General features: G+C 44.7%; 1 protein-coding gene and 1 pseudogene across 1 annotated transcript in view; one reads left to right on the top strand and one right to left on the bottom strand.

Moving 5' to 3' along the window:
- The window catches only part of SPTLC2 (serine palmitoyltransferase long chain base subunit 2), a 96,025-nt gene that overhangs the window by 67,383 nt on the left and 9,405 nt on the right, over positions 1-19,237 (bottom strand). The window contains exon 2 of the mRNA XM_061156526.1: positions 4,730-4,924. Within this exon, the coding sequence (XP_061012509.1) occupies positions 4,730-4,924 (195 nt within the window). The remainder of the gene's footprint in view (positions 1-4,729; positions 4,925-19,237) is intronic.
- LOC133067155 (protein transport protein Sec24C-like) lies at positions 12,368-18,239 on the top strand (annotated as a pseudogene).

The raw sequence follows: 19,237 nt of genomic DNA, 5'->3' as shown, positions 1-19,237 counted from the left end.
TTATCTTAATAAGCATTTTGAAATCGGTTTGTCAGTTTGACACTGTAACAGTACTCAATTTAAACTTGGAATGACTTAGGATAGGGGATAGGAGACCTGTTTTTTAAACTTCTACATTCTGAGTTAATAGTAAGAAACAGTTCCAAACTGCTGAATGCACAGAACAGCTAAATAAAGAAACAGAGACCTCAAGATTCAAAAGTGGAAAAAACTTCCTTAAAAAGTTACATTGTTGCTATAAACAAAAAACCCTAACAGGTGACAGGGAAACTCTTGCAAACCTAGCAACATCACTAGTGCAAAAGGGGAAAATGGTAACATTCAATAAAACTCTTCAAAAAGGTTTATTTTGAATTTAGATTCCCAGTGAGAAATCCCTAGAAGATAGAAAAACAGATGACTACTCTATACAATGAAATATGATTTATCAATAAAAAGAATGAATAATTGAAATACTACACCATGGGGCTTCCCTGGTGGCTCAGACAATAAAGAATCTACCTGAGATGCAGGTTCGATCCCTGGGTCGGGAAGATCCCCTGGAGAAGAGAATGACACCCCACTCCAGTACTCTTGGCTGAAAAACCCCATGGACAGAGGAGCCTTATGGGCACAGTCCATGGGGTCACAAAGAGTCAGACACAATGGAGTGACTAACACTTTCACTTTTTTTCACTTTTTATACATGGATGGATTTCAAAAACATTCCAAGTGAAAGAAGCCAGACACAAAAAATCATACATTGTATGATCCCATTTATATAAAATGTCTAGAGACAGAAAGTAGATTAGCGGCTACTGAGCATGGTGTGAGGGAAGAAGGGAGATTGTTATTGAATACGGGTTCCTTTTTCAGACAAAGAAAACGCTCTAAGATTAGCTTATGGTGCTGGCTGTACATTTTCTGTAACTAGTAACAAAAATCATTCAATTGTACATTTTAAACAGGTGCCCTTCATGGTATATAAATTATATCTCAATAAAGCTGTTTAAAAAAAAAAGAAAAACAGGCAGGGGACTTCCCTGGTGGGTCAGTGGTGAAGTATCCTCCTGCCAACGCAGGAGACACAGGTTCGACCCCTGATGCGAGAAGATCCCACATGCTGCGGGGCAACTGAGCCCCACACGCTCTGGAGCGAGAGCTGCAGCTATGAGCCCACGTGCCACAGCTACTGAAGCCCTAAGGCCCTAGAGCCTGTGCTCCCCAACAGGGAAAGCCACGCAATGAGAGGCTTGCGCACTGCAGCTAGAGAGCAGTCCTCGCAGTAATGAAGACCCAGCACAGACAAAATTAAATGAATAAATAACCATTAAAAAAAAGTGTTGGCTAACCAACAAGGACCTACTGTGGAGCACACGGAACTCTGGCCCAGCATTATTTGGCAGCCTGGATGGGAGGGGAGTTTGGGGAGAATGGATACGTATGGCTGAGTCCCTTCGCTGTTCACTTCCGACTCTCACAACACCGTTAACTGGTGATGTGCTGTGCTTGGTCGCTCAGCTGTGGCCGATTCTTTGCAACCCCATGGACTGCAGCCCGCCAGGCTCCTCTGTCCATGGGGATTCTCCAGACAATACTGGAGTGGTTGCCACTGCTTTCTCCAGGTAATCTTCCTGATGCAGGGACTGAACCTGTGTCTCCAGCACTGCAGGCAGATTCCTTACTGCTGAGTCACCAGGGAAGCCTGTGCGGTAACTACCCACCATAATTTGCTCCTGACTTCTAGGTATTTCCTATTTAGATGTTGGAACATTTTTATTAACTCAAGCTTTCACTGTATCTATCACATACATGTTTCTGAACTACTAGCTTCACCTCACATAATAAAGAAACCAGACTGAGAAAAAAATATTTTCATCCAAAACACCACCAATAACAGAGAATCAAGCAGTAAAGAATTCCAACAATTTTATGCAAGTTAAGTAAAACAGAACACACTTATGCAAAACTCACCTTTACTAGCATGACTGTGTGGTTCATTTCTACCCAAAGCAACATAGAAAGAAGAACTAACATAAATAGTTTAAGCAGGCTCTCTTTTGTAATGGAATGAGGGGAAAAATAAGGATGTGGTTACAAGCACCACTCACTCAGGGAAATGAGGAAGTAACAATGTTATATTTGCATTTTACAATCCTAAGCAAGCACCTTCCCTCCCCTCTTTCCGGTGCAGCACTTTAAAAATGGCCTATCCCTCTCACTATATCTAATCCAGCATCAGAAAACACACACGATCTGACATAAAGCCGAAGAAGCCTTCCTTCCCTTCTAAAAGCTGAACTGTTACAAGAAAATGGCACAATTCAGGTTTTAGCTGCTAATGCCATCTACTATGAAAATCCTACTGAAATGGATTTGAATGACTTGAGTATGGTCCTCCCATGAACAAACTCTATAGGTAAATGTCCCCTCTGTTCTACATACTTCCTCCTGCTACTTCCTTCAAGAATTATTTCCTGATTCACTCTGTGCTACTCAGGTTACTTTTTTGTTCTACATCTGCATACAGTCCAAGTACTATTTACCTCTATGGTGCTTTGCAAAGGCCCATGATTTTGAAGTGTTTATGTTTCCTCAACAATATCAGATTTAAGAGGAGAATCTACGTGTTCCAACCCTTCTACACAAAGTGAAGCACACACAGGCAGTCCCAACGCTTCGAAGACGCCTCTGGAGACGAGAAACAAGTTCCGAAGACAATGTCCTCCCTCACAGAGGAGTTCAGACGCATCCCCACGGGCTCGTTCGTTCGTCCATCACACTGGGAGAGAGCGCAGCAGCTGTGTGCGCTCTCCGGTCACTCCTCTGTTCAGAACTGCCCAGGACCTCTCACCGCCCACCAAACACTCAGACACAACTTCTCACACGTGCACTTTCTAGGCTCTCCCAAACATTCCCCGTGCCCCTGCCTACACTTCTGCCCCCTCAGCAGCAAAGCTCTACACTACAATCGGCGCTCCCCCCACCCCGACCTGTACATGTTAATCATTAGGTCACCATGGTGTGCAGACACTAGGAGAGGTCCCTGTAGATAAAGATTTTCTAGTCTGAATATGTGAATAAAACTTTAGTTCCCATCAGTCACCACCAGCACCACCGACTCAGTCTAATAAGGATGATACTGGTTTGTACATTAGTCATTCTGGTACTGTAACAACACAGGAAGTAGACAGTAAGCTAATAACCCATAGCAGGTAAACCAAACCTGGGGGGCGTGAAAAACCAGTTGTGTGGATGCACCCTGCCAGAAAGCCTATTTACAGGGATATACAGGAACAGAGGGGAAAAGAAAAAAAGTTAGTAAAAGAAATTTAATTTGTTCTAGCTTTAATGATGAAAATTAATCTGGCGTTCAGAATGAGTTCTAGAGTTCAGAAGGCAGGGTTTTGCTTGCATTAGATAGGGCAACAAGGAAGGGCAGCTTGTAGCTCTGGGGCTGGGGAGGGACAGCATGGTTGAGCTGAGAGAAGAGGGCCTGGCTCCTCAGCTCTCCCAGTTTCAGGATCCTCAATCCCCATGCTGACTGGTTTCCGCCTCCTAGGAGCCGAGGACGCCCCTTCCTTCCCCGTTTCCTGGCGCTTTACTCCCCTTCCGCGTCTCGCCACCCACTCCCAGCATCACTGACCCTCTCAGTGCTGGTCTCACCGCCGCCACGTCTGCCTCTCTCCTCTTATGCCCCATTGAAGTGAGAGGTTCGCTGGGCCACAAGCGCCCAACTTCCGAATCCCTTCTCCGATCGAGTACATGCCCTGGCCTGGCGGGCCACCCTCTCCTTAGTCCACGTGCGAGAACGCTCAAGTTTGCTTTCTGCAAGATCAGGCATTATTTCACTCTGACTCTATTTATTTTTTCAATGGAAAAAGGGGAAAAAAAGCCTTTATTATGGGGAAAAAGAAAATCTTTCATCATTTTAAATAATAAAATTGAAAAACTTTAAAAATGCCCATAACGAAAATTTTGGTTTGGAAAAGAACACGGTATTGTTCTTTAGTACAAGACAACTTAGGCTTTGCTTGTTTGTTTGTATTTTATGGGAGTATAGCTGATTTACAACAATTTTTTAAAGAGTAGATAATACATGTATATTATACTTAACTACAGAGGCACAAAGGAGTATGCAGAGAAGAGTGAAGTGAGGGGAAAGAGGGTCTCCTCCCCAGAGACAATCATTACATCTCCGTTTACCAAGACTAAAACAAGATTGTTTTCCATGGAAACAGTAGCTCAGTCACATTCTGCTTCAGGGTTTGTGGTTTTGGGGAGTAGAGGTGATCTGTGAACAAGACACGCGTGTACAACACGTCTATGACAAAACACAACATGCGTTCTGAAGAACACGATCCTTCCTGAAGACTGTAGACACAACTTGGGACACCATATGGTATCGTGAACAGAAAGGTCATGGATTCTGGCTCTTCACAGGCTTGTCTCCACAAACCAATTCTAACATCACACATCTTGGGAAACATTACTTAACCAGTGAACTGCAGCTTTCTTATCCATTAAGTAAGTATAGATTCTTGTGATGATGAAATTATGTTGAATGCTTTGATTTCTCTGTGACTTTACCTTTGTCCTCACTTTTCCTGTGGAATGTTTTCATTTAACTGCATCTAGATTATTATTACCTTTTTTATTTTAATGTATACCCAAATGCCTAAAGAAAAAAAACGAGTGAGAACGGCAAGATAAGCGGCTTCCGTTTACAGAATCGAAGACTGACCATTACCTTTTGTTCCTCTCTTTCGGTGGCATGGTGACACTTTTCGATTCTCCAATGCCTCAGGAAATCTCGAAGATATCCAAAGAGAGTGAGGACACCATACCCCACATAAGTAAGCACAGCAACCAGCATTGGTGTTTCTTCAAAACCTTCGTTAAAGGGCCTTTTATACAGTCCTCCGTTCTGCGTAACATGATGTATCTAAAAGGGAAGTTCACAATGTTTATTTCAGTCATGGGAAGAAAAAGATTACTACTTAAAATCTGAGTGCCTACAGATGCGCAACCTTCAGAATTCTCTAAATAACTGTCAAAAAAAGAAAAAAAACAAAACCCAAACACCCACTAAGCTCTAGGCAGGGCATAATTTTTTTCAATGGAAATTAGTTTTAAGTTATATGTACTTCAGATGAACAGAGAGAAACAAGGGAAGAAGGACTGTCTAAGAAAAATGCTTAACACTGATTTCTATAGCTTGATTTTATGAAAGAGATCCTAAAGTGGTATAGTTGGAGAATGTATAATTTTCTTTGTTCTAATGAAGAAAACAGAAATGGACAAAGAGAAAGCCTGTTCTGAAAATAGCATACTAGCTTACAATCAAAAGTAAATTCAGTTTTAGAATAAAATTTAGAATAAAATAAACAATTCGTAAATGTTTTACTAGCATATATTCTTAAAGTCATCAAGACATAGCAGTTCAAATAATTATCACACGAGGCCCTATGAGAACACATAGTCTATACTGGCCTTTGTTGTTAGTGCTAACACAAATACATTATGTGCAGGAGTAAAAAGCTTACATAAGAGTGACCCAGCACTGCATAAAGCAAAAACAAAGTGAAATCTCACACAAGGGGAAAAACTGTTAAGTGTTCAGTAACAGTCCTGAAATCATTCTGCTCTCCTTCGTCCTAACCTAGTGACTCTTTCCAAACACTGTAAGATTATGCCTAGTTTCCTTTTTTAGGGATATCCAAATTTTAACACATCAACACCAAGGTACTATACATTTGATCACATAGGTGAAAACTTTTTACTCTTTGTTCAATTTTAATGGAAATGTTACTTTAGAGTAAAATTCCACTGAAGTAGTTGTACGTACTTTTAATCTTAACTCTGAAACAACCAACTACTGTGAGGATAGTCAATCACAATTTCAGTTCAGTTCACTCACTCAGTCGTGTCCGACTCTTTGCAACCCCATGGACTGCAGCACACCAGGCTTCCCTGTCCATCACAACTTATAATCACAATTTACCAGGAACATATATTTTCAACTGCACACCGTACAAGAGTTAAGAATTCCAAAGGAATAGAAGACTCTTTCTTGGCCTCTCAGGCAACCTGATCTAAGGACTAAATATATTTTAGATTACTGCATCCTGGGAATGTTAGCTTGAGAAAGCTACTAGAATGCTACAAGTCAGAACAGTTTGGGAAGAAATTACTGTATGTAATGGAGGAAAGACATTTGCATAGGCATGATACATGGAATCTGTTGGTACTAATTCAATTTGGTGCCTAAAGAACTTTTGAAAACTATTCCTAAAATTAACTTAAGTCTTTATCAATCTCTTCCCCAAAGGTGGAAGTCTGTGTTAACATTTACTGCATAGTAAACTTTTATGCAGGAGCAAAGCTGTAATGTGTTTAGGACAGAATAGTTAAAAATAAGTCAATATCTGAAGATAAAAAAATTGTTTAAAAGTAGTAACATGTAAGCAAGCTATTAAGCTGGACAAAGCACAATCAAGAGCACTTAAAACACAAGAAAAATAACATCCTAATCTTTAAAAAAAACTATAAAAATATTTTGCCATAAGAAGACTATGTTTGAACACCAGTACCTAACTCACCTTTTAACTCTGAAATTGTTTGAACTGTTTTTTCTCAATAGAACATACGAATAAAAAGTAAGGCAATTTTCAGAGCTCCTACGCCTCTAACAAATGTGTAGAGATACATATGCCGGGAACACTGTGGGTGGATCTCTTTAAAAAAGATATTTGTCTTTATTTTCAGACACACCCAAACCAGCAAGACCATGTAAATTTACACAGTTGGCTGGACTCACCAGGAAACAGGAAGTTTAATCCTTAGTTTGCTTTGAAATATTGTGTGATTCTCTCATAGCTTCATTTAATAAAATTAAATGCATTTTAATGAACTGAGATTCAACTGTGAAGCAACTTCTATAACGTGGCCTCAGTCAAAGCCTGCGTGTGTGAGTTACTCAGATGTGCCCAACTCTTTGTGACCTCGTGGACTGTAGCCCGCCAGGCTCCTCTGTCCATGGGATTCTCCAGGCAAGATTATTAAGGCAAGAATACTGGAGTAGGTCACCAGTTCCTTGTCCAGGGGATCTTCCCAACCCAGGTCTCCCACATTGCAGGCAGATTCTTTACCATCTAAATGCTAAATCTGAACTCTGACGTGATTCAAATAAAAATAATGGTGCTATCACCCTATATGTATATAATATTCCATAAGGGAAAGGACCAGGTTGATTTCTGTTCACTGTACAACTAGCACTCAGGATAGGATTTATTAAGTGCTAACAACATTCAGAAAACTAAGATCATGGCATCTGGTCCCATCACTTCATGGCAAATAAATGGGGAAACAACAGAAACAGTGACAGGCTTTATTTTTTGGGGCTCCAAAATCACTGCAGATGGTGACTGAAGCCATGAAATTAAAAGACACTTGCTCCTTGGAAGAAAAGTTATGACCAATCTAGACAGCATACTAAAAAGCAGAAACATTACATTGACAACAAAGGTTCATCTAGTCAAAGCTATAGCTTTTCCAGTAGTCATGTATGGATGTGAGAGTTGGACTGTGAAGAAAGCTGAGCGCCGAAGCATTGATGCTTTTGAACTGTGGTGTTGGAGAAGACTCTTGAGAGTCCCTTGGACTGCAAGGAGATCCAACCAGTCCATCCTAAAGGAAATCAGTCCTGAATATTCATTGGAAAGACTGATGCTGAAGCTGAAACTCCAATAATTTGGCCACCTGATGTGAAGAATCGACTCATTTGAAAAGACCCTGATGCCTGGAAAGACTGAAGGTGGGAGGAGAAGGGGACGACAGAGGATGAGATGGTTGAATGGCATCACTGACTCAATGGACATGAGTTTGAGTAAGCTCTGGGAGCTGGTGATGGACAGGGAGGCCTGGTGTCCATGGGGTTGCATTCAGACATGACTGAGCTACTGAACTGAAAAAACATGACTTTTAGAACAGAGGTGCCTGGTGGGCTACAGTCTGTGGGATTGCAAAGAGCTGGATGTGACTTACAGACTAAGCACACACAGGAGGGCCTTGGGCAGAATGTTAGGGGCTGAGCATTTGTTGTCTCTGCCCCCATTCAGTTGTTAAAGCCCTAAGTAAGCCTTTCCGTGTGAAGGTATCTGAAGGCTGGGCCTTTGGGGGATAATTCTGTTTAGGTCCCAAGGGTGGGGCCCTCTTGATATGACTGTGTTGTTTCCAACTCTTCGTGACCCCATGGACTGTAGCCCACCAGGCTCCTCTGTCCATGGGGTTTTCCAGGCAAGAGTACTGGAGCAGGTTGCCATTTCCTCCTCCAGGGTATCTTCCCAGACCAGGGATCAAACCCAAGACTCTTGTGTCTCCTGCACTGGCAGGTGGATTCTTTACCACTGCGCCACCTGGGAGGCCCTTGATGTGACTGTTGTTGTTTAGTCACTAAGTCATGTCCGACTCTATAGCAACCCCATGGACTGTAGCTTGCCAGGCTCCTCTGTCCATGGGATGTCCCAGTAATCCCAAGAATATTGGAGTGGGTTGCCGTTTCCTTCTCCAGAGGATCTTTCCCACCCAAGGATTGAACCTGCATCTTCTGCACTGGCAGGCAGATTCTTTACCACCAGGAAAGCCCATCTGATCTCAGAAGAAGGGCAGGCAGAGATCTCCACTGAAGAAAGGCCATGTGAGCATACTATGATAAAGTGCCTGTCTACAAGCCAGGAAGAGAGGGTCCTCAGGAGGAGGGTCCTCCCCAAGAACTGAACCTGCCAGCACCTTGATCTTGGACTTCCCAGTCTCCAGAATAGTGAGAAACAAACATCTGTTGTTTAAGCCACCCTATCTATGGTATTTTGTTTGAGAAGCTTGAGCTGAGAGAGGTAAAGGGACATAATGCATATAACCTACTCTCAACTGGTACAGGAAAAAAGAAGTGTGTGTGTGCGTGTGTGTGTGTGTGTGTAGAGAGAAAGAGAGAGAATAATGGAGAATTTTCTTCATGAACCATTTGTGAGTCAGCAGCAGTTATAATGTACCTTTATTTTTTAGTACTTCAGTGCTTATTTCTAAAAACAAAGACATCTTCTTACCTAACTACAGGACAATTATCAAAATCAGGAAATTGCTAGAATACTAATATGGACTTTATTAGATTTTGCTAATTGTCCTAAGAGTGTCTTTTATAGCAAAAGAAAGATCTGGATAATGTATTGCATTCTCTCTTTCCTTTCAGAATAGAAAAAAAAAAGGGGGGGGGGAAGGTTTTATTATAAAATAATTAGAAGGAATAATCCTGAGGAGAGGTTTCACGAATCCCGTGAAAGGAAACAAAGCAACTATGCAATGAAGCAATAATGAAGTAATTATTGGAAAATGGAACCTTACATTTCTGATATAAACACAAAATCACAGAGGCATGATTTCTTTTAAAGCAAACAAACGCATTCCCACTGAACCTGACAGCAGGATGACAGGACCTATCACCACAGAACGTGCCCACCTGGTGGAAAGCTCGGGACAGACATTATTTTAAAAACTAAAGTTCAATATGAACCACCCATTATGCCTCAGCAATCAAAGGACTGTTATGTCTTTTCTTTTAAATGAACCCTATTCATTTCCAGCGATATGCTGTGTTGTTCCTTAAAAATCAGTTCTGCTGAAATGGTCTTTTCTTGGAATTTTCCTGCAATGTACTAGCCTCTCTCTACTGCCTACCACACATACTAGAGAAAATAGTTTGGAGCTTTACGCCCATCACACAAGCTATGCCACACTCTGAACGTGTTATTTCCAGAAGTGTCCTGATTTTGAAAAGCAGGGAGTCCACATTTTTTTTTCTTTGCCATCAGGATAAATTCCTGATTTCTTGTTGGTTAGTATCTCAGATGGAATGGACTAAGAAATGCTTCCAGAGCCAGCTGTATTTTCACATGACCATATTCCTCTTGCAAACTCCAAGTATGTAAGCTCCGCATGATTTCAGTCTGCGGCTCCCTATGCGCTCTGGGCAGTGGTGCTCTCCACGGGAGCCACTATCGTCTCCCACCACCCACATCTCTGTAGCACTCCTCTGTCTTCAGATAAGCATCAAGGTATGACAGACGAATCTAACAGGAGATCGTGTGCCAGGGCGGGTCTGCACAAATTCCACATCTTCCTCTGAGGTCTCTTCTGCCTCTAACGTGTTCTGGGCCTGTAACACAGAGCTCGCCACTGTGGCTGTAGTGGGCGCAAACTGCAAAGGCCACCGGATTCACGTCGGTCTCCCTTTTCTGGGAATATTCCCTCACACCAGGGGTGGGCACCTGGTGGTCACACCTGTGCAGTAGGACCCGATTTCCTGGCTCATAACTGGCTGGCACAGGGGTAGGCACCTCTGCCAAAATGAACCCAGTTAACTCTCTCGCGCAGGGATTTAAAATTTCAGTGAGGAAGGAGTCTGAAGGGCACTGGACCACCAATGTCCTGGGGGAAAGGTCCACGACCTGCTGCAGGGAGTAACTCCAAAGCACTGTTATTTCCTGTCATTTCACCTTCTCTGAGTGGTTCATCAATACCTCCCCACTCTCTCCTTTTGCTTGTATACCCATCATCCTTACAATAAATCGCCTTGCTGTTCAGTGAGAGTCAGTTGATATCAACTGAAAGAAATTTAACAGACACAGACTCTGTGTTAAAAATATTTTAGAACTATTTTTCTGCACTTACTAAAATAGTTTTTTATATGTTGGCACAGCCTGAAAACTTTTATTAGGGCTTTAGTAAATTTTAAAAACTGGTTCCCCACTTTATCAATCCTGTGCATTTGGAATATTGTTTATGATCTTATCTAGGATAAGGGATACCTGCTCAATATTATAAGTACTTACTTCTCTATATTAAGGGACATAGATTCTAACTGCCTGCTATAAGTAACCTCTTCCCACATTCTCATTAATACACATGACAACATACCCCAAAAAAGGGGGGGAAAGCCAGAACTAGCATTTTTTTAAAGGGCAACAAATTAAAGAGGTCATAAACCAAAATTCAGGTAATATTTATTCCTAAGTTTCTGAAAGAGATGGGAATATCAGACTACCTGACCTGTATCTTAAGAAATCTGTATACAGGTCAGGAAGCAACAGTTAGAACTGGACACGGAACAACAGACTGGTTCCAAATAGGAAAAGGAGTATGTCAAGGCTGTAACTGTCACTGTTTATTTAACTTATATGCAGAGTACATCATGAGAAACACTGGGCTGGATGAGGCACAAGCTGGAATCAATATTGCCGGGAGAAATATCAATAACCTCCGATATGCAGATGACACCACCCTTATGGCAGAAAGTGAGAACTAAAGAGCCTATTGATGAAAATGAAAGAAGAGAGTGAACAAGTTAGCTTAAAGCTCAACATTCAGAAAACTAAGATCATGGCATCTGGTCCCATCACTTTATGTCAAATAGATGGGGAAACAGTGAAAATAGTGGCTGACTTTATTTTTGGGGGGCTTCAAAATCATGGTGATTGCAGCCATGAAATTAAAAGACACTTGCTCCTTGGAAGAAAAGCTATGACCAACCTAAACAGCATACTAAAAAGCAGAGACATTACTTTGCCAACAAAGGTCTGTCTAGTCAAGGCTATGGTTTTTCCAATAGTCATGTATGGATGTGAGAGTTGGGCTAGAAAGAGGGCTGAGTGCCGAAGAATTGATGCCTTGGAACTGTGGTGTTGGAGAGGACTCTTGAGAGTCCCTTGGACTGCAAGGAGATCCAACCAGTCCATCCTAAGGAAAATCAGTCCTAGGTATTCATTGGAAGGACTGATGCTGAAGCTCAAACTCCAATACTTTGGCCATCTGATGCAAAGAGCTGACTCATTTGAGAAGACCCTGATGCTTGAAGGCGGGAGGAGAAGGGGACGACAGAGGATGAGATGGTTGAATGGCATCACCGACTCAATGGACATGAGTTTGGGTAAACTCCAGGAGTTGGTGATGGACAGGGAGGCCTGGCATGGTGCAGTCCATGGGGTCACAAAGAGTCAGACACGACTGAGTGACTGAACTGAACTGAAGTTTGTCTAACTATAGAGAACATGCTCATCACCATTAAATAAGACTAATTTTTCAAAGCAGAAAAATCACAAAACAAAGGGCAAGTAATAGGTTATTTAATACAAGATTTTAAGGAAACTGGAAGTGGAGCCTGGGAGCCTTGACGTTAGCAATGAAGTCAAGCCTGGATCTGGAGCTGGGTGAGCTCAAGTCAGGCTCGCTGGTTAACAAGTCAGCTCTACCGGGGCTGCCATTTGGGTAGTCCCAGCCCAACTACTCAGGGTTACCACCCAGCGATGGTGGGCAACCAGGACCCGCAGCCGCCCCTATGCCCCATGGAGCCGACAATGGCCCAGTACCAGGCTTCCTGCCAACCCCTCCCCCCACCTTCCCCGGGAGCACCTCCAGCCTCAACAGCACAGAGCCCTTGAGGACAGACAGCCTACAGCCAGTCTGGCCAAGAAGATGCACAGAATGGGCCAAGCTCCACTGTCCAGATGCACAGGCACCCTGGGTCTCAGTCATCCGGGTCAGCCAGCCACCTCGCTTCTGCCCTCTGCCCCCCCCCAACAAAGGCAGAGGTGACTGCTCACCTGGCTGGAACCCAGGTCGGCAGAGCTGTGGCCCCAGTGCCTCCCACTGTGAGGCTAGGCTATGGCCCCCCAACATCAGCAGGGTTCCCTAACCCTGGTCTGTATGGCCCCTATCCTCAGGGCTAGCCTCCTCCGCTTGGCCAGACCCAGGGCCACCCTGGGGCCCAGCCTCCCCAGTGATCTGTCCCACCACGTGGGACAGCGGGGCGTCCAGCTTCACGCTCCAAGCTGGACAGAGTTTGGGGGGAGGGGCCAGGGAGCCAGAGCCAGCCCAGTCATGTGTCCTCTCCCCGCTCAAGCTCTGCCCCCTAGCATCCAAACGACTGGCCCCCAGGACCACGACTGGCCCCCAGGACCACAACCACCCATGCACTCCTCCCAGAAGCCGGGCTACCAGCTGCAACAAAACAGTTCCTGTGGACCAGCCAGGGGCCTCGGACCAATTATGGAAGTCCTTACCCAGGAGCAGCCACTTGCATCAGTCAGCCAGGGCTTCCCAGCGACTACCTCCTAAGTGCCTGGACCCTGATGCCATCCCAAGCCCTACCGAGGTTACTGAGGATGACAGGGACATCTGGGGTTCAGAGCCATCTGTTCGGGGCCAGGTGCCACCCCTGGTCACCACTAACCTCCTGGTGAATGACCAAGAGAACACAAGCCCCCGATACATCCGATGCACAGCCTATACTACCCCACGTCCATCTGACGTGGGGAAGGCTCAGGTGCCCCGGCAGCTGTCATCAGGCTGCTGGCAAGGCTGCCCCCAGAGGAGGCTTCACTGTGTATCACTGACCACGGGCAACCTGGCCCTTTGCGCTGCAATCACTGCAAACCATGTACATGTCCCTTCATGCGGTTCCTCAAGGGAGGGAAAAGCTTCCAGTGCTGCTTTTGCAGCTGTTATCAATGATGTTCCCCACCCCACCCCCAGTGTTTTCAACATCCGGCTTATGTGGATGCTTATGATGGTCCAGAGCTCTCCCCAGGCTCTTACGAATTCTTGGCCGCTGCAGATGACTGCAAGAACAGCAAGTTCCCCGGGACTCTTGCCTTCATCTTCGTGACTGACGTCTCCTGTAATGGCATCGGGAGTGGTCTTGTTAGGCTCCTCTGTGAGCAGCTCAAGGTACTGTTAGACTTTCTGCCTCAGGAGGGTGGGGCAGAAGAGGCAGCAATCCCCGCTGGCTTTGTCACCTGTACTAAGGTCCACCTGTACCCTGCGGAGAGCTCACTGGCCCAGCCACAGACTATGGTTGGACCTGATGTGGGCAACATGCTGGTTGGCTTCCTGGTCAATGTCAGTGAGTCTCGGGCAGTTATCACCAGCTTATTGGATCAGATTCCAGAAAAATCTGCAGACATGTGGGAGACAGACACAGTATTTGCTCCAATTATCCAGGCCAGGATGGAGGCTCTGAAGGCTGCTGAGTGTCCAAGGAAGCTGTTTCTGTTCCACTCCTCCCTGCCCAATGCAGAGGCTCCAGGCAGACTGAAGAACAGAGGCAACAGGAAGCCAATCATCGTAGATAAGACGACTCTGTCTCAGCCTCAGGCGGGTGTCTATCAGATCCTGGCCAAAGAATGTGTGGCCCACGGCTACTGTGTAGACCTCGGCCTCTTCTGGAGCCTGTGTGTGGCTATGGCAATGCTCTCTGCAGTACCCAGCTCACTGGTGGCTCTCTGTAAACATGCTTGCTTTCAAAGGGAGCATGACCAGCAACGGTTCCGTAGTGACCACAGCCAGGATCCACAGAAGGTCATTGGCTTTGATGCTGTGCTGCGGGCCCAGACAAGCACTCATGTCCGCGCTGTAGATTTCTTTGTGGCTTTCTACATGAGTGGCACAATAGATGTGGGGCTGGATGGGGACGAAGACTGTGACTGCGGAGTTTAAGCATTACGTCTGGCTCCACGAGGAGAGTGCTCTGCTCTACCCCGGCTGTGCAGGCCAGCGACGGCTCTGCATCCACAGCCTGGGGCGTGGTGGGGGGAATTCTGAACAGCCCTGTGAAGATTATTCGAGACACTCTCATCACTCAATGTGCCCAGATGTTGGCCTGTTACAGAAAGAACTGTGCGAGTTTCTCCTCTGGACGACAGCTGATCCTTCCCGAGGGCAGGAAGCTGCTCCCAGTATAGCTGAACTCTGTTGAAGAGTGATGTCCTGGAGTTGAGGTCAGCTGTCCTACTGCTGACCACGCCTAAGTCCGACAGCGGGTTACCTCCAAGGACGTGGCTGAGACCGATGTTTTCTCCTATCCTCAGCTCCTACTGACAAAGTCTCCCGTTGAGAATACCACTGAACCACCAGCAGCTGGAGCATATAAAGACTGTCTAAGCAATGGCGGTATGTATTTGCTGGAGAATGAGCTCAACTTCTTCCCTGGTGGGGGTGACTGTCCAGCAGGGTGTTGTCCAGAGCTTCTTCGGCATCACCTCCTTCAGTCAGACCGCCAGTGGTCGGATGTTCTGCCGGTTTCGGATAATCTACTGTCCAAGAAGGTGCGAGGCCTCACTGATGGTCCGAGGGCACAGAGATGACAGTACATGAAGCTTATCATGGTGAAATAAGAAGACAAGCTGGAGATGCAGTGCAAACACCTCCCGGTGAAAGACACGAGCCTAAGCGGGGGAGGATCCCATGGGGACCTTCTCTGTCACAGGCACAAGGAGGTTCGGACAGTGACTAGGCTAGAGCACGTGGGTAAACAGCACAGGGTCCAGGCCAGCCTCCAGAAAGTACCCCAGGACAGCAGAGAAACTGCGACAGCTCCACAGCTGGCAAGTCATACAAGCTGACCTTAAATGAAGCGTAAGGGACACGTTTCCGGGCTCAAGTACCCGACCACTCTGTCATGCCCTGCTGTTGGAAGGGGCCCTTATCCCCTGACATTACCCTCCTTTTCCTGCTAATCCTGTTGTGAGCAATGCAGTTTCTCAGCTCACTGTATGTGATTTGGTGTTGGGGGATTTGCAGCCAACCAGACCCTTGCAATATTACATGTCCCTTTGGACCAGCCTCCAAGAAGAGAAGGGCAGGCAAGGAGAAGTTGGGACCCCAGGGAGAAGGGCTGCTAATTCAGCTGTGTTTCATCAACAACTTAGTATGCTTGAGATAAACACATACAGATGCACAAGAGCAGGGTATAAACCACAGACAGTAGAGAGAAAAGTGGTCAGTCTTCTAGAGTCTAGAAGTCAACAGCCAACTCAGTCACTGAGAGGGGTTGATTAGCTTTCTCGCTCTGCTTCCACAGCTCGTTCTCTCTCCTGCAGGGACTGGTGATCCCTTGGTGGATAGAGGCACATTACCAGAGACGAATGGGCCTGGGAACAGAGCTGCAAAGTGTATTGAGACCTGGGAGAGGTATCAGCCTCCTTTCCAGCTGCAGGACACTGGACGCTTCTGCAGGGAACCTAGTCATCAGCTTGCAACACCTCACGGAGCCTCACTCTGAGCTCCCGCTGGAAACCTGGCTCTCCAAGCTGGAGGCTGACGGGGAGAAAAGCAGAAGCGGCTAGTCTTTCCTGCCAGGACACAGTCTCTCCACAGGCTTTGGTACTGACAGAGTGCCTGATGGTTATCTTCCAACCTGACCTGGCTGGGGCAGGACAAGGGCTGGGCTTGACAGTGACCAGGTTTGCCTGCTCCCAGCCTAGGACTCCTGCTCTGGACCTCCCATTTCTCTTCATTAGTTTACTTTTCAGTGCATCCTCAATTTGTAAAGAAATAAAATTACGATGTAGGGAATTCCCTGGTGGTCCAGGGGCTGCAGAGAAGCTAAAAAAATAAAATTAAACAAACAAAAAAAAGATTTTAAGAAAACTGATTGTTTAGAGGGGAAAAAAAAAAAAAAAGACACTCCAGTTAGAGCTTTTCCTCCTACTATACTGTGGAAGAAACAGCTAAGTGGCCCCCTGTATACATTCTCTTTAAATTCCTTTTAGCGACAGACGCTCTTCAGTTTTCTCTGGGTACAAGGCTACCCAGCTACATACCACATTCCCCAATCTCTCTTGCAGCAAAAGACAGCCGTGTGAGGAATTTGGGCCAACAGGAAGTGAACAGAAATGACGGGTGTACCAGGGCTGGAGGACATCCTTTAAAACAGCAAGTGCTGCTCTCCCCCCACTTTCCCGCCTCTCTGCCTGTGGCCGAGCATGTGGATGTGGTTGAAGATGTTAACTGAAGACAACATCCTCAAAGACTGCAAGACAACAAAGAAGATTAGATCTCACACCCTACCTACTCAGGACCATCTATCTCCCGATTTTACAAAGAGATCGTCTCTACCTTATTTATTTAAATGTCACTTTTATAGCAACAAAAACAAAACAATCAAAAACAACACTGAGACTTTTGCTTCCAAGTTAGAGTTAATAGATAGAGCCAAGCCATCACTTTCACAGAAAACCTAGATAAAACTATATAGGTTACTCAAAACAAGAAGTAGTTTTAAAGACAATGAGAAACTGTTTTCCATGCAAAGAGGACAAGGTGAATTAAGATTCCAGAGAGGGAAGAGCCTTTCCTTAGTGAGCTAAAATCGCTGGTCATTTTCTCTCCTCACGGTATTCATAGAATCTGATCATGAACAGATCATAACTACACTTGCCATGGGCAGAAGAGCTCTACCAAGGAAAAGAAAAACCAACAGAGTTTATAAGAGCTATATAGGTTGGTGTGAAGAGTCCTGGCTATGTGACCAGTTTTCTGCATAGGACATTTATCAAGCGTTGGAGAAGCTAGGGAGATGGACTAGAAAGGTGATGTGAAGTCAACCACAATCTTACCATGCTTAGGAGTTAAAGTCATACCAGAGTGAGGAGCCTGCAACAAACACACAACAGATCCCATCCTTGAGACGCTGTACTCACTAGAGTGAACTGAATCTACCTAAAAACTCTGCCCAGCCCACCAAACTCAAGACCTGGTTAGACGGAGGTGCTCAGGCCCTTCCCATATCTCTAAGAGAGCAAATGGCAAAAGGCCAAAAAAAACTGACTTTAGTCTCTGCCAGTCTTTTATTCATAACATCCAGCAACCAATCAAAAACCCCTGCTTTCCCAGGAGGCTGGGAGAGAACAGGAGTATGACGAAAAGAGAGTAGGCACAGTATACAGTAGCCTTATATTTCAGCATTGCTGGTCTTGGGCTATGTGTCTCCTTGGTGGCCCACTGGTAAAGATTCTGCCTGTTAATGTGCGAGACGTGGGTTGGGAAGGTCTCCTGAAAAAGGAAATGGCAACCCACTCCAGGATTCTTGCCTGGGAAATCCCATGGACAGAAGTGTCTGGAGGGCTAGAGTCCATGGGGTTGCAAAAGAGGACACAACTTAGTGACTAAACAACAACAAAGTCTTGGAGTATCTCTCACACCTTGATCTCTCCCTTTAATTTCATGTCCCCAAAAGTATAGAATCCTCCTATTTAATTTTTTTTAACATTTCTACAATTGAAAAACTAATTTTTTGGACATCAGACTCTCCTAGGAACCCAGAGCCCCCTTTCTAACAACAAGCTCAAAATCATCATGATTATCTCATTCTTTTCACTCATTGAGCAAATATTTCATTCCTATTCATACATATTTGACAATACAAATAAAAGGTAGTCCTTTTTCAAGTCCTCAAGAATTCTGCAATTTTTTTTTTTTGGGAGATAAAAGAGAATAGGGAGACTTTTTTTTAAAGGATACTATCTAAAGGGGGTTACCTATAAATACGCAGAATGAGAACTGCACACAAAATGAGAAGCATTTTGAGCACAAGTATTTCTCAAGTTGTCTCACTTTTCCTCTTCACATGACTAACAACAAAACCAAGGAAAATTCAAGCAATTTGTCCAGTTACAAGAAAGCTGGATTGAAAGTCAAGATGAGAATGCAAGTTTCTACATTTTCCCCTTACTGCCATTTAGTCTTACTCCCTGGTTCAGATGGTAAAGAATCTGCCTGCAATGCAGGAGACCCAAGTTCAAACCCTGGGTTGGGAAGATTTCCCTTGAGAAGGAAATGGCTACCCACTCACTCCAGTATTCTTGCCTGGAGAATTCCATGGGCAGAGGAGCCTGGTGAGCAAAAGTTCATGGGATCCCAAAGAGTTGGCCACGACTGAGCGACTAACACTTTCTTTCACTTTCAGTTATATTCCTGAGATATTCTATGAATCAAATTTACTTTTAATTATTTCAGAGATAATATAACTTAATCTGATTGTTTAGAAATTATCAGTGGCTTAAAACGAGACTTTCACTTTAAACTCAACCTTTGTGCTCATTTTTTGCTATTCATATAATTAGCTATTTTTGCTATTCACATTATCAGCTATACATCAATTGAGACAGAGGTTATCTGAGTTTCATTTCCCCTACTAAGAAAATGTCTGTTTCTAGGAAACCAGAACCAACACTAATTAACTTAGCTATCCTGAAAAAAACCTGCTTCCTTTTCCTACATACAAACCACACCTGTACAGGAGGCGATAAAGATACCAGCCTTTACTACGTACAGCAGAGGTCTCTAACGGGTACTTCTATCACAATCATGTGTCCGTTTTAACACTGGTTTGTCTTTTTTTTTCCGGCCTTGCTGCGTGGTAGGATTG

This window comes from Dama dama, chromosome 12, assembly GCF_033118175.1.
Source record: "Dama dama isolate Ldn47 chromosome 12, ASM3311817v1, whole genome shotgun sequence".
Classification (NCBI taxonomy): Eukaryota; Metazoa; Chordata; class Mammalia; order Artiodactyla; family Cervidae; genus Dama; species Dama dama.
This window is presented reverse-complemented; position numbering and strand designations above follow the sequence as displayed.